Source organism: Paramisgurnus dabryanus, chromosome 14 (genome assembly GCF_030506205.2).
Source record: "Paramisgurnus dabryanus chromosome 14, PD_genome_1.1, whole genome shotgun sequence".
Taxonomy (NCBI): Eukaryota; Metazoa; Chordata; class Actinopteri; order Cypriniformes; family Cobitidae; genus Paramisgurnus; species Paramisgurnus dabryanus.
The window spans coordinates 18,660,877-18,677,396 of NC_133350.1; the positions used below are offsets into that span (position 1 = coordinate 18,660,877).

At 33.9% G+C, this 16,520-nt stretch overlaps 1 protein-coding gene and 1 long non-coding RNA gene across 2 annotated transcripts; both read right to left on the reverse strand.

Moving 5' to 3' along the window:
* Positions 1-6,268: 6,268 nt before the first annotated feature.
* Positions 6,269-10,352, reverse strand: il19l (interleukin 19 like). Its single transcript, XM_065242115.1, has 6 exons — positions 10,285-10,352; positions 9,786-9,964; positions 9,273-9,335; positions 8,983-9,135; positions 8,796-8,870; positions 6,269-6,656 (listed from the first exon to the last, which is right to left on the reverse strand). Exons 2-6 carry the CDS (start codon positions 9,942-9,944, stop codon positions 6,573-6,575), a joined length of 534 nt encoding a protein of 177 aa, XP_065098187.1. The 5' UTR covers positions 9,945-9,964; positions 10,285-10,352; the 3' UTR covers positions 6,269-6,572.
* Positions 10,353-13,978: 3,626 nt separating this feature from the next.
* LOC135718984 (uncharacterized) lies at positions 13,979-16,167 on the reverse strand. The gene is made up of 4 exons (XR_010520973.2): positions 15,772-16,167; positions 15,546-15,631; positions 15,351-15,465; positions 13,979-15,211 (listed from the first exon to the last, which is right to left on the reverse strand). It is a non-coding gene; the product is annotated as an uncharacterized lncRNA (long non-coding RNA).
* Positions 16,168-16,520: the final 353 nt, after the last annotated feature.

Genomic DNA, 16,520 nt, shown 5'->3' on the forward strand with positions numbered 1-16,520 from the left:
AACTGGTGTAGAAAACAGAAGCATAAATATCTAAAACAATAAAAGAAAATTAAATGAACTTAAAGTACATGAGGGTGAGTAAATGATGACACATTTTTCATGAACTTATCTATCAAAATACCCACGCTCAGTGAAACCGTAATGTATCTTGTAGAAAAATATTGTGAAATATCAGTGAAACCACATTTTTCAAATGACTTCCGATTGAGATATGATTTATAATGACTCCAATGTAATTTACTAACGGAAATAAGTCATGTTACCAAATCAAAAATAGCTAATCATTATCTCAACTAAGTCAGTTAGCTATATTTTAAGATGTCTTATCTTTTATGTAATGTTTTAATTACACATAGTACACTCGAAAAATGCTGGGTTATTTGCAACCCTAAATGCTGGGTTGTTTTAACCCATTATTGGGTCAAATATAAACATGTTCTGGGTTAATTTCAACCCAGCTGCTGAACTCGTCCCTTTTTTGACCCTACGCTGGGTTGAAAAAAAACAGCATTATTTTTTTATAATGGACAAAATTAACCCTTTAATGTAAAAAACATATTCAGATTTGTAATGTTAGTTGGGCCATTTCAATAAACTGGGCCTATTATAGGCCCCCTTTATATTTTGCTCAATGCTGTAATTCATAAAAACTGCTATTGCTTCTTTTACATTGAACTTCTCAGTCATCCTGTATTCCCCTCAGTACATGTTATTATCAGAAACAGGTATGGAAGACCTATATGGAATTTCATTAGCTGTCATTAATTGAATGATATAAACATGAATGAGCTAACCTGTTCCATTACTAACCCCAAACATGCATGCAAACATTTTCTGGGTGTATTTCACATGTTCGAGAGTGAGGTATATTGGGGCAAGCAAAACCCATGATGCAAACTGGTGGTTTTTTCTCTTCTGCACAAACTGTGGCTGAGGTGAGAAGCATTCGTCTCTTTGACAGATTACTGACAGCTATTTGAACGTAATGGAGGGCCTGTGAATCAAAATATACAGGAACTTTGCATGTGTTGCTTACATGCATATGGTCACTAAAATACCCAAATGGAAGCATGGGGTCTTTTCAGGTTCTGCATACCTGAACCATGCTGGAGAGATACACCATTATGTTCATTAAGATTGACCTCTGTTCTCTCTCAGCAGTAAAATGTAAGATTTGTGTTCGGATTCCACTGTTTACAGTCATCGTTTGGTGTGGTATCATCCATCATATCTATCATTGTGGTTTTGCGATTGATCATATTTATAGTAATGTGAATATGAAGAACTAACATGCTTTGCGTATTTATGAAACTATTCCTGTTTATCTCACAAAACCACTCTCTGAATAAGCATCTTATGACTGCTGATCACTGTGTACAGTTTTTATTTAGCTTTTTGTTTTGTAACTGGCTTATTGTTTCACTTTTTCCACAGTTTTTCCTCTTGTTAACCACAACAATTGGATGCAATGTTAAATGTTTTGAAATTACTCCAGTATATGATGTGTAGTTTCTGTCATGATGTGTAGTAGTCTGTTTCAGTTGTGATAGCTGAGTAAACACACGTAGACTCATCATTACAACGGTTGACTTGTTGACCCATGCCACGACATCAGCTTGGGAAGTTATAATGGGAAGTATCATGCTTTAAAATCTATTACTGTCCTCATTACTGTACTCATCATAAGGCATTGATTTCAAATTGCACATACTTGAAATATAAATGGAAAACTAGAAATGGTCAAAACATTTCCCCCCCTATCACTGGGTATAGCTTTGGACTGTATAATGCATATTATAGTACACCAGAGGTACATATTGGTACCAAATTAATACATATGTGTACCTAATGGTAATTATTATATATTTTTTAACCCTTTCAGACTCTTTAATCAGTGTGCCTTATTTTGATCGGTTTAAATCACATGTGATGTCCATTCCAATGCACACAGGGCCACAATAGGTCGATTTGTCACATCTGATGATGTTGCACTTTTGGTTTGTACTCTTGAAATGAGTTTGGAATGGTCTCCTATAGGTGTAGTGATTGCCAAGCTCCTACCCTACTTAAAAACAGAGCCTGCATCTCGTCTTTAGAGGAAATCCTTTTGTCAAACAGTAAGGCTCACCACATCATCCTGCAGGGTTTCAGTTTCACCTTTTTTTTTGCAGTTTGGCTGTTTAACGTAAAGGTGTTAAACGCACACTTCTCATGCAGATGACGCAGATGAGAGCGTATGGTACGAGGCCCGTCGACCACGTAGGATGTTGTTATGGCTCGTGCCTTTGCGGGTTTTTGTGCCACATGACTGATGCTGTATTCCAAAACAAAACGCATGTGTCTACGAAGCGTAAATGTATGTATGCTTTGCAGTTTACTCCCTTCCTGTCAAGGGAACATAATGTGCATGTGTTTTTTTCAATACTTTGTGAAATTAAATTATGCAGCGTACTTGGTTTCAAATCACGGATGCGGTCAGCTATAAAAGCTTATAAACATTTAAGAGGGAGAAGAAAACAGTTCGTATATGGTTTATTGTTTACATCAAATCCTAATTTAGCAGTAAAACTTAATTTGTGATTTTCCGAAGCTGTTATGTAAGGAATAATATAAAAAAATGATGCACACCCAAGGTGGTAATGCGGCACGCCACAAAGAGCAGTACTGTTACACCGCAGGTGTGCATTATTTTCATTTATAAAACGGGCAGTTCTGGTTTTTCATTCTGATTGGTTGAAACGCGTTCTAAGCCATGATAAAATCCACTGGTAAACCCACGGTTCAGACCGCATTACATAAGTATCACTGCGCACTGTTGCTGCATACTGATTTATGAAAATAAACACCACACTCTTTAATTATTTTTAATTTATCTACAATTGCACAATTAATGGCCATATCCAGATAAATGTCAATAAATATTGTTGAGTCATCTCGTCAACAAAAAGAAAACGTTCCCTGAGGAGTTTCTACCTCAAATTCATATTTCCGCTATCCACTGGGTGGCGATCTTACACAACTTAAACAATGACGCATTCACTCAATCGGGTGGCAACTTAAAAAAAAAAAAAAAAACGCTGACGGGGAAAGAGTTAACGTTAAGCATGCTTCCAAGCATATTTGATCATCACTTCAACAGTTGCATGATATAAATGTTAAATGTATAAATTAGATGAATGTTGATTCATAAAAATAAACACCACAGTCTTAAATCATATTTTCATTGTGTATTTGCTGCGTTTGTGTTGGTTGGGAACTGCGCTCTGTTTCAGCCACACTTGATTCTGAGAAACTTTGTTTGGCGAAGAGTATTATTTGTACTAATATAATTTAAACTTATTTGTGTTTTATTCTATAAAATTCTGCTATGCAAATGAAGTAACCATTCAATAAACGCAATAAGCCCCGCGAAGCAGTGGTGTTACAGTGCATTTTATAACCACTAAGGGAGTTTTAAAATGCACTGGTAATGCACTGCTCCTTGGGGTTTATTGCTTTAATAAGTCAATTTATACCACGGTTACCAAATTGCTAAGATATTGTCAGGTGTGCATTTATCGAAAAATAATGCATACCCATTGAACATTTCTCAACCAATCAGAATAAAGCATTCAATGGCCCCATAAAATAAGTAAAGAACAATGTACATCCAGCCGGTTTTGAGGCAAAAACAGCTTGTAACTGCTGCCTGATTTGGTAATCCTAACTCTACCAACAATATGTGGCAAGTAGACATGCAATAAGCGCTTTACGCTGGTGTCCTGATCACTATATTTGGGTTATTTTGCAATAACATCTGGCCGGATGGATATTTACTGCTCTGTCACAGGTTACTTGAAATGAGCTCATCCTTGACAACCATAAACAATACTACATAAAAGAAAAATAAATTGACGCAAACATTTTTAAAACGCCAGCCTCTGTGTGTTTCATAAACAGAACAAAACCTTTTTTTTTTTCAATATTCAAGTTTTGAAAGCATTATTCACTTGGTCACCACTTGATGTCCACTCGTCATGCTCATGCAGTTTCAGAATAGACACAACGGTGAATGACTCAGCAGATACTTTGAGTCAGGTTTGTTTCAACCACTGTTTTTTTGCCTTTATCTGTGCTTGTACCTTTCACAGTGTTGCAATGGCTCATCAGAGACCAGTGTTTCATATTATGTGACTATCACGGTTAGCTGGTGTTTTGTCACGAGATGTTGTGTCATAAAGCAGAACATAATTTTGAATAGATAGTACAGTACAGCAGGAAATACAAACATTTTAAAGGTCACTGATTCAGTACTACAACGCAAATGGAGCTACCTTAGTTGCTTCTGTCCTAATAATCCCGGGAAGTTTTAGAGGAAGTTTTTTAAGGGGTCTTTCCCCTTTGGCACAAAGAGTGACCCAATGTACGTTCGGTTTTAACCATGCAAAGCAACTTCAAAATTTAAGTTTTTTTGAAACTTGGAGATTTTTCTTTACATGCTAAGTCACATAATGAATTAATGAATCAATTAATATATTTTTTATATATACTGTAGCTATGCTTTGTTATTTGCGTCACAAGTGTTTAAGGTTGCGTGGTAACAGTAATATTTTGAATAGCATGCTTTATCTAGTTTTAGCATAATTAAAAGTGTTATCTGATCAGCAAAAATTATACGGCAGGAAACATCATGTTTTGCTGAGGTGGTTTCATTGAATTCGTTTTTTTCCATGTACGTTTTCTTCATTTTGAAAGTAAGAAAATCAGAACCAAGTCAGCTATTTATTGCACGTGCTAGTACTGTCATCTGCAATATAACGTGGAAATTTCGATCAATATCTCCATGGAAAACTTAATGAAAAAATATTTTAATGTGATATGTTTCTCCATTACTGAAAGATATCACCCCTACACAGCAAAAGTCACTTTAAGTGTTAATTGACTTATCTTTTTGGCAACAACCTGAGATATTTTTCAAGCACACCAGATAACACATTTACAAAGGGCCAGTTTCCCGGACAGGGTTTAAAATAATCCAGGACTAGGCCTTAGGAAACTTATAAAAACAACACTGTTGTGAATCTTGAGACAAAACATTGGCATTAATATATGTTAGGATGTGGTGTTGAAAATTAAGACAGCACAAACATCCATTTTAGTCTGGGACTAGTTTGTGAAATCTCCCCATAATGTTCATAGCTAAGGCCATGTATTTATTTATTTTCCCCGATGAATATTGAAAATGTGTATTTCTGCATAAATGTTATTTATCTAATACATTTAGTTTCAAAGCAACAACATTGATTTGTTTTTGTTTGTAGCTTATTGATAAATAACACAGAGATTAATAAATGTCATGTATAAGTCATTGGGACTGTGAAAATGACTATTTCAGCATTTATTTTTATTTAAGCAGCTTTAAAGAGATTCATTCAGAAATGTTATTTGCAGTGCTAAGTTTTACTTCACCTACAATATAATTTGTAAGTATTTTTTTATTAATACCATAAATATCTGCTGATATCCCTCCAAGAGGACTTCCTGTAACTCTGCTGGCCACCAGGGGTCAGTAAAAATGCTTATTGGAAGTAGTAAGATTTAAAAGATATAGGCCTGCATACTTCAGTACTGCATCAGTATGTGTTTAAAATGCATGCATATGTTATTAAATTGGATGCTGAGCTTGGTGTTGTAAAGCAGTTCAACTGTATTTTTTGATGTTCAGGACTGACTGTTAAACAAACAATTAAAAGCTTTATTTCTATTAACTAACATTAACAAATATAAATTAATACTGTAACAAATGTATTCCTCATGGCTTGTTCATGTTGTAAATAATGAACCTTATTGTAAAGTGTTACCATAGTAATATACAAAGATGTAAGAATTACATGTATTTGTGTTGTATGCTTATGTCAGATTATTTATGACACAATTTCTTTTTCCTCTAACACTACTAATCAGGGTTTATGATTAGGCGCGTGATCCGAACCAGTTATCAAAAATGAAAGGATGCTGTTTGTGTTTCTGTAGTAACTAAAAAATCTCGATGACGTGTTGAAAACTGCAACTCTTTGCCATCAAGGTGTTTCGTTTAGCATAAACATGACAAACATAATAAGATTAACATCTGTTCACACATTAGGTGAAACTTCTCAAATGAGACATCGGTTTATCATCAGTTTCCCATAATATGTTTCAGTGAATCTACAACAGAACACACAATACCTGTAGTTTGACACAGCTTTTATTTTTATAAATTATTATATATTTTTCAGTTTTACATATACATAATTATATATAAGTTAAATATAAGTTAAAAACTCAAATTACAAACTGACCTCAAAGGTCTACATTGCAGCATGACATACATACATCATGCATAAATATGGTCCACGGTTACTGGAATATATTATTCCTACATAGTGTATATACATACTGAAAAAAAGTTGTTTTCAGAATGGCACTCCATGTTAGAGTTACTCAATCTACTTTAGTAGTACAAAACATTTAATTTATAAATTAACACAGCTTAGTCTGAGCTTTACAAATATAAAACATCATCTAGCCTATTTAGTTTGACCTTGATGGTCTTAATGGTGTTGCAAACTTTCTAGCCATTCAAACAGCGAATCCAGTTCTCCAATAGCCTTCACTGCTGCTGCTTTGTGGTCAAGCTGAAAGATAAAAGAAGATCCTCATTAAACCCAATACACAGCTAGTGATTACTATACTCCTTATTTTTCCTTATTTTCAGTTCTTTTAATAAAGAATATATATTGAGAAACCTGAAATGTCATGAGTGAATAGTTTTAACATGGTATATTATTTGCCATCTGCACTTTTAGACAGGATGTGTAAAAAAAAAAAAAAACACAATCAGTGTTAGTTTAGGAACAACTAAATGTGCACAGAACATCTCTGTGCTATTATTACTTTTAACACAACTTGTATTTTAACACATATCAACACAAAGTGACACTAAGGAGCGATTTTCCAGACAGGGATCATAGACTAAAATAAATGTAAGAGCTGTCCAAATTGAAAACAACTTGCACTGACATATCTTAAAATACATTAGTGCCCTTTGTTTTGCCTCAAAATGCACACAAGTAATGTTTTAGTTAGGCATGTTTGTTAAAACTAGTTATATTTGCTTATTAAACTAAGGCCTAGTCCTGGCTTAAGTTAATTCTTGTTAAGGAAACCACCCCATAATGTGTTAAAATGACACATAATGTGTTAAAAGCATAACACAAAAAAATGTGTACAAAAACGTCCTTTCTTCGAGTGTGTTTAAAGACAAATAAAATGTCTAAACATACATTGTTAAAAAATCCTGGGTATTTTTTAACCCCTTGTTTCGTCAAAAAAAAAGGGAGAAACCCAGCTGTTGGGTTAAATTAACCAAAAAAAGTTTTTATTTATAGAAATTATTTACATTTTATAAAATAATCCAGCGTTTTGAGTTGAAATGACCCAGCATAGATTAAAGGGATAGTTTACCCAAAACTGAAAATTATGTAATCATTCACTCACTCTCATGTTGTTACAAATCTGTATAATTGTATTTGTTCTGATGAACATGTTTTGAGAAATATTTGTAACCAAACCGTTCATGGACCCCTTTATTTCAATAGTATTCTTTTTTTTACTTTGGAAGTGAATGGGTCCACGAACGGTTTGGTTACAAACATTTCTCAAAATATCTTCATTCATGTTCATCAGAACAAAGACATTTATGCGGGTTTGTAACAAAACTAGAGTGAGTAAATGATGACAGAATTTTCATTTTTGGGTGAACTGTCCTTTAAAATTACAACTCGTACATTGAAAAGAATGATTAATTCAATTTATTTAAGCTACATTTAAACAAAAGTTTTTTGTTTTGTTTTTCTATTATTTTTTTTTGTTTAAAAGTAGCTTAAATAAATTGATTGCAACCACTTACATTTAAAAAATTGAGTAAATTGAATGAATCATTTTTTTCAGTGATAAGGGTTCGTCTGTTGTTGACCCAAATTGGTCAATTTACATGGAAGTCATTTTTTTTACGCCGCCCATGTTTCTACGTTACCCCTAAATGTACAAATTGCTCTACAAAGCGCGTTTCATCACTACGTTATCTCAGATGACGACGTGTTTGTCTTGTGGCGAGTGGCTACCATAACTCTATTCGTATTAAAAGGGAGGGGTGAGCAGTGGCCTGAGCCGCGGGATTCGTAACCTCACCACTAGATGCCTCTAAAGCCTACACACTGCACATTTAACCTAACATTTTTTGTGTAAAAACACATATGGTTCATTTTATCATTTTGTAATTGATATCAAAGTATTCAAAGGACAGTTTTATACTACACTATCAGAAAAAGTTACAAACGTCTATGGGTCTATTTTGTTACAGATATGTACCAGTATGGACCTCTACGGTACTTTTGAGGTATCAATATGCACCTTTTAGGTACAAATGTGTACTTTTTAAAAAGGTACCGCTCAAGTGACAAATTTGTACCTTTATTTGACAGTGTAATGAAAAAGTTGATGGTTGTTGTTAACTAAACATTTTGGGTCGCTAATAAGCCAAATTTATTAATGACTGGAGAAACATTTATGCATTTAAGGGTTAAACTCTGTTAAACGTACCACAATACATGGAAGCAGAACACTACATGATCAGATTAGCAAACATATTGAATCATTTAACACATAATGTGTAGTATTCTTTTAAATCTGTACAACTTACTACATCAATGTTTTTCGACAGGCCTACAATAGTTACACTATTACCCCTGCTGTTGATTAATTTAGTCTCTTACCTTGTCATACAAGTTTTGAATGCTGTGAAGTTTTGATCTGGTTTCTTCAGTGCATTCGCAGTGTGCATTGGCATGCTTTAGAATAGAAAGAGACAATGATGTTTAATCTGCTGTTTTATCTGCTTTTGGTTTGACTACATGTCAACAGTAACTTATCATCAATGCTTAAAACCTATTATGTACATACACATTCTCGCAGATCCTTGGAGATTCCAAGGAAAGAGTTGGCAAGGACGCTGGTGGTTCTGCGGTGCAGGGAATGGCCACTTGTGTAGTTAATAAAGACCTTATCCATGTAAAAGTGAAGAAGCTGCTTGAGGAAACAACATCTTTCTGTGACCTAGAAATGGGGAAGACAGAGATCTGCGGTCAGGGTTTATTCTCATTCAGTCATTCATTGTGTGATAATTGGGTTGATTTGATATTGATTGTAGAGCAACCGCTATCTTTAGCAATCTGATGTACAGATCATCTTACCTGTAAGTTGTTCATCACATCTTTTCTGAGTAATCTGATGGTTTTTTGATCATCTGCCGAAACCTGTCAACAAGATTTTATCAGTACTGTATAGGACACTGATAAGCATTAATTTAAGAAATTACTGGTCTGCTTATTTTAAGGAAAGTGGGAGGATATGATGTATCATCCTGACAAAGTGCTAAACACACGTACTCCTGTCTTATTAGGGGTTTTTACATCGCTCCTTGACGTATTAATATTTCTTTCACCATTGGAACGTTACATTCAAAAGTGAAACAGTAAAGCATGTCTTTCCACATGCCGCTCTTTTCAATTAGGCATCAAGTGCTTAAAATAAACCAATAACCTGTTGGGTGAGATGACAGTCACGGCTGTCAAGTATGTCATTGACATCATCAGTGACGTTTTTGTTATGACGAGAAATTCGCTAAGCACGATTTCAATTGCCATCGGCTATTTAAACAGAAGGAGGCAAAAGGATGACACTCAGGTATGATATAGGTTACTCACCATCTCTTGACGGATGTGCTGGAAGTGATGCCTGAGCTCATGAGTATGAATGTTGGCAACACAGCTGCCCAGATGAAGCTTCCTCGTCTGAGCTGTCCCCCATAGACACCCCAGCAGCATGCAGATGAGCAAACTATTTGTAAAGATGAAGGTCTTCATGATGCTTTTGACAATTTGGCCTGAGGAGGAGAATAAAGACATTTAAACAACTGCACGTATATGTTGCATATACACATATATGAGCTATAGATAAACTGTAATTAGCCTTTAAAGCTTTATACTGCATCGTAAAAAAAACTATATATATATATATATATATATATATTATAAAAATAAAGTTGAATTAGCTTTAGTTATTTAATTTTTTATCATAGCAACTCCGTACTAGTAAAGTAAGTTGAGATGAATACTACATTCAAGTTGATTAAACGTATTTTTTTAAGTGCAACAAGCAATTTTTACAGTGTACAATTTAAAGCATATTGGTGATGAGTATTACCTGTTGAGTTCGGAGGAGCTTTTTCTTCTTGCAGTGATGTTCATGCTGATCACAGGTGCTCTTATAGCTCTTACAGGACAGGAGTGGAATTTTTTCAGGTATTTCTTATTCTCTTCTTCCTCCCATTACAGTAAGAGGAAGTTACACGATTTTGCAAGATTATTAGTGCATCACAATAAGTATTAGTGTCAAATAATGCAGGACTTCCTATTAGGAACTAGTGACCTAGTTTTAATTAAAATACCTGTACTATCCAGCTAGGCGTCCATATTGTTCAATGCCTTTATGAATGAATTCCATTCATTTCTTGTTTCTGATTCATGGAAACAGAAAAATACACAGATAAGTACCTAATTTAAAGCATGAATTAATAATTTTGGGTCCATTCATTCAAATCTGTTACGGTATATGTAAACAGAATTAGAGGATAAAAAAATATCAAATTGACCAGCCCGTATTGTGTGGACAGAGACTCCGATATTACAAAATTTTTTAATCTATACATGAGTTCTTCTTCTTTTTTAAATGTATTTATTCTTTACACTACTCCAGCATCTATAGCTATATTCATGGCAAGAATTGGTTAATCCATACACAAGTTAATCCGCACACAGGTTGGTGGAGGACCAATTTGGTATCTTCAATAGGCTTTATGCCCAGCTGCACTACTTCCTGAACTTCAGCCAGCTCCTTGTTTCCTGTCTACCATTATTGGACAAACTGATTAATCCAGGTGTGCCTGACCTCAGTAGTCACAACAACAATAATCAGACACACCTGGATTAATCAGTTTGTCCAATAATGGCAGACAGGAAACAAGGAGCTGGCTGAAGTTCAGGAAGTAGTGCAGCTGGGCATAAAGCCTATTCACCTAACTTGCATGTTTTTGGCCTGTGGGAGGAAACCGGAGTACCCGGAGTAAACCCATGATGACACGGGGAGAACATGCAAACTGCTACCCACTGTGCCACCCAATAAATGATTTGTCATAAATGTTCTTTGTACACTCTCAGAAATAAAGGTACATAACAGTACCCTTTCAAAAAGGTACACCTTTGTACCCTAATTGAGCATACAGTATTAGTACATTAAAGGTTCATATTGGATATATATTTGTACTTAAATGGTACATATTAGGACCTTTTTTAAAGGGTACTGCCCCAGTGACCGCTTTTGTACCTTTATTTTTGACAATGTAAAAAAAACTTTCTTTAAGGTTTCTTTACAAACTACATTGCTGATATGTGCACAAAAAATAAACAAATGAATCCTGTCTGTGAAATCCATGCTAAAATCTCCTAATTTGGAGCATCATTTCTTTTTTTGATTTCACATTGATTTCAATCTTTAACATGGCTTTACTCAGTATATTAAGCGGTAACACTTTACACTAAGTTTCATTAGTTAACATTACACTGTAAAAAAACCTCTGCCTTAAAATTTTTTGTTAAATCAACTCAGATTTACAAGTCATGTCAACAGAGATGAGTTGTCACAACTTATAAAATATTGTTAAGAAAAGTCAACTTAATATTATAAGTTATAACAACTCAGCTCTAGTCAAGATAAATAATAGTAAGTTGAAATGACTTGTAAATCCGAGTTGATTCAACAAATTTTAAGTCAGCAAAGTATTTTTAACAGTTTAGTAATGTATTAATAAACATGAACAAACCATAAGCAATAAATTTGTTACGGTATTTATTCATCTTTGTTAATGTTAGTTAATAAAGCTTTTAATTATTTGTTCATGTTGGTTCACAGTGCATTAACTCACGTTAACAAGATTTTAATAAAGTATTAGTAATTGTTGAAATTAACATTAACTAGGATTAATAAATGCTGTATAAGTTCAGTTCATCATTGGTTCATTTTAACTAATGAAGTTAACTAATGTTAACTAAGGAAGTTAACTAATGTTAACGAATGAACCTTATTGTAAAGTGTATCTATTAAGGTTATATTTTCACAGAATAATTTTATGCAGGAGGATTTTATGTAGAAACCAGTAAATCACAAAAAATGACTGGGTTACCTGGATTTTATCTGTTTTTTTACAGACTGGGTCACATATATACAAATGTAAGTCTAAATAAAATAAAATATAGGAATTACTAGGCCATAAAACAATATTTAAAGTGTAAGTCAATAAACTCACAAATTACAAAAGTGAAATTGTTCTTACAATATATAGGGCTGGTTTCCCAGACAAGGTTTAGATTAATCCAGGACTAGGCCTTATAGGACATTTAAGTATTTTTTACAAACATACAGTACAAAAGACATTCTTGTGTGCATCTTGAGACAAAACTATGGCACTGATGTTACGATATGTCAGTGCAAAATGTTTTGAAATTAAGACAGCCCAAACATGCATTTTAGTCGGGCACTGTCCGGGAAACCGCCTCATGTCTAATATTATTATTTTATTGCACATTATGAAGTGTACATACACAATATGACATTTACGTTGAGGTGTTATTGGGGGTAAGTGAGTAATAAGGTACGTACAGTAATGCCATACTTCTTAATAAACGTAGATAAAATCATATGAGTGGAAACATTTGTGGTAGCAGCATTCTAGTAAACGTCTCACATGAGGTTAGATACTATTAGTGAGATATAATAATGTGGTGATATGACTTTTCATTTGTAATTAATAATTGCGTTTAACCACAGTATTGAGGAAGGAAGATTGCACACCACTGTACTTTTACACATCATTTGGCTATTCTTTATTTAGCAGAGGGGACTTACTGAACATTTCGCATTGGGATAGCCCCAGTGGGCAGTTGGTCTTAATTGGTCTAGTGAGTTTACAGCTATGACTTTCGGTTCAGCCGTCCAAAGCGTTCAACCGCACTCTGCTATCAACCCTGCGTGTTCTCATTGATTTAATCTTGACAACATGGACTTTCCTCTTTAGCTAATTTTATTTTTTCCATTTCTTTAATGTAAATTGCATCAAAATCTACAGAAACTAAATGTTCTGTGCAAGAGTTCCTCTAATTGTCAGAATTGCTCTTAACATTTCCTAACAGTACTTTGCATACATTTCTATAGAACAGGACAGTATAGGGTCCAAAAATACTGCTTATTTGTCATTTTTGTTTCTTGACAGATTTGGCAGGAAATGAATATTAATCATCAGCTTTTACTTTATCTTCTGACGCCGTACACATTTGTTTTGTTTTCTCAGCTTGAAAAAACAACCTGTATTCCAGGTATACCAGTCTCTAAAATACTGGTTCCTGTATGGTAGGACTTCTTGTAAGTAACGCACCAATACTTGTTTTAAAACGTCAACCACTGTTCTATTATAAAACGCTGAAATACATCGACATACGTTTACAAGCAGTAAGCAGGAAGGTGACAAATCAGTAGCAATTTATCATAACTAAAAGCAATACATTTCCTGGTTGTATGGCTCATTGATAACTTTAATGCTTCTGTCATGTCATGTCAATCAATCCTAAAGTGGTAGTTGTAGCAATGACGTAATGCAAATTTTTATGACAGTCACAAGACAATGCCACTTCAAGTCAAAGGAGTCATTCTGAATAAGTCCTCAGGTTATAGTCATAAGTAATGCAAAAAGTTTTTTTTACAGTAGCAGCACTGTAAAAACTTTTTTGCGCTTACATTTTTGCTGTAACTTATACAATTAAGCTGAAATAGCTTAACTTATTTCAATTTTATTTTGTAAGTTACAACAAATCATTACTTGTAAAGTTGAAATGACTTGTAAATCCAAGTTGATTCTACTTAAAAATTTGTAAATGAAAAATGAGTAAAATGTTAGGTGTGTATTCCTGATCTAAAGTGAAAGAAAGTGGTGACAATGGATCACTAATGCCGTTAATATATTGCATAAAATTGATAACAGATGAATATCAAAATTTTGCTTTATAATTCTTTGCCACCAGATGTCGCCATAGATAAAATGAATGTGGTACTGGAGGCATTGTATAATTGCACAGTAAACGTTCACATCTACACAGCAAAATCACTGGTGTTAAAATAACACCCAGGGTGTCAAATTTAACACTTGAAAAGTGTGTATATGTGTCCACACTACACTGTGTTAATTTAGTCAAAAGTGTAGTGTTAATTTAACAACACTCATTATATGTTAATTTAACACTCAATATTGTTAAATTTTACACTTTGTTCAACACTATTCATTGTTGTTTCCACACTACACTGGTGTTGGCACAGAAATACAGTGTTAAAAATTAACACTCCTAATTTAAGGTCAACACCAGTGTAATGTGAATTCAACAATGTTAAGTGTTAAAATACTGATTAATAGCCACTTTTGTTGCTAATGGGTTGTTTCTATAAAAGACAAATGACAAGAAATATTGCAAAACCTCTTTTTATTAAAGTACATCACATTTAATATTTACATTGATACACACAACACTTTGCATTTAATACTGCTTATTTAAATACCTCAGCTACAATTAGAAACAGAATACAGTATGGAATAATGAAAGTTATCTTATACCACAGCGCAGTGACATTGAAAACCACTTATTATAAGGTCTTTAATATATCAAATGAGAGTTTAAAAAAAATTAGCCACCCTACTCAAAACTTGAACATTAAAATACCCTCCAATTACCTTACTGGCAGGCAGAAATGCTTATCCTTCACAATACTAAAGATTTTTCCATAACAAAACAGACATTTCAATTCAAAAGAAGTTTCATTTTTCTTAAATACGTTCCAACCTGGTATTTAGTTCTGTAGTTGTTTTACTCATGATGTAGTGGAAGGCTGCATCAGTGGTCTTCATCATGGAGGGAATGGCGTTTTGGTCCAGAATGATGCAAAAATTCTGGATGCAACTTCTGTTCCCAACGCAGTGCAGGCAGGGCTGTGCTGATTCATCCCCCTCAAAGCATGGATTGATGCTCATCACCTAAGTGTGTTTTAAAAGAGTGTATTTGATGAATGTATTTGATGTGTATTTATGAACTTGTATGCATTTACATGGGGTGAACAATGCAAGCAAACTAACTGCTGAATAAATAACTAGAACAAAATACTAAAAAACTTACACAGCACAATCAGTAGCTTCAGTTGCACATCGACCCTCTCCAGTCTTTCTTCCTTTCACAAATGAAGGCAAGAGGTGAATGAGCCAGGGAAAAGCTGCCACATCACTGTCCCGTCCTAGCAAAACAGAATTTAAACACCATGAGTATACAGTTAAACTTTAAAACCGTAAAAGTAGAAAACCCATGTACACTTACCATATTTAAACTCCTGTTGACCAGACAGAGGGTCATCCATATTGTTGTATGTTGGCTATTTTGCAATACATCACCTCAGCATATTTCTGCAGATTTTCAAAGACAAAAAGAGTCAAGAAAATACCAAAAAGGGTGCAGTTTTAACCGTTATTTGAATCAAAATCATCTCAGTATAATAAATCATGTTAGAGACAGTGTACAGTACAAATGTACTGTGTGTACTCACATAACTAGTTGGTAAGCTCTTATCCTCCAAACTGGGTTAAGGAATAACAGTTCCAGAATTCATGGGTATGCCATATTCAAATATAGTCTGGTAGGGTCCTATCACAAAAAATGACAATAAAGACTCTGAAAACTCAACATTCTTTTTATATTAAAAACAGCACTCAAGACAATATGAATCTTCATTTATACATTTTCAAAATAGTAATCAATTTGATTGCTATTTAATATAACATCAATAGCAAAACGATGTATGAGAAGATAATATATTTTTATTAAAGTTGGCAGCAGGTCATGTGAGTTTCTTTCCAGATAAATAATAATAATATGTACAAAACTACATATACTAAAAAGATTGGTTAACTGTTCAGTTATGTCAAATAAAATGATTTATATGTATAAATATATAAACTTACCTTCTGTAATGAATTTATATAAGTATTAGCAGTTGTTTCTCATTGGAAGTCATCCATGTCATGTCTTCTTTAATAAACTGCCCTAAAAACAGCATCTCTTCTGAATGATTTGAAGCACTCAGTGTGAACTTTCACCAAACTAGCATCTATAATGACAGAAAAAAAACCGTTCACGTTAGCCTTACACGTTTTACACTTTTGTATGTATTTGCCATTTGCATCTGTCTGACATCTAGCGCCACGAAAAGCTTACAACACACAATGCATCCAATCTGTGCATACAAATGATGATATATTGTGAGGTTTTGTTCAAATTAATTGTTGGTTTGGCGAT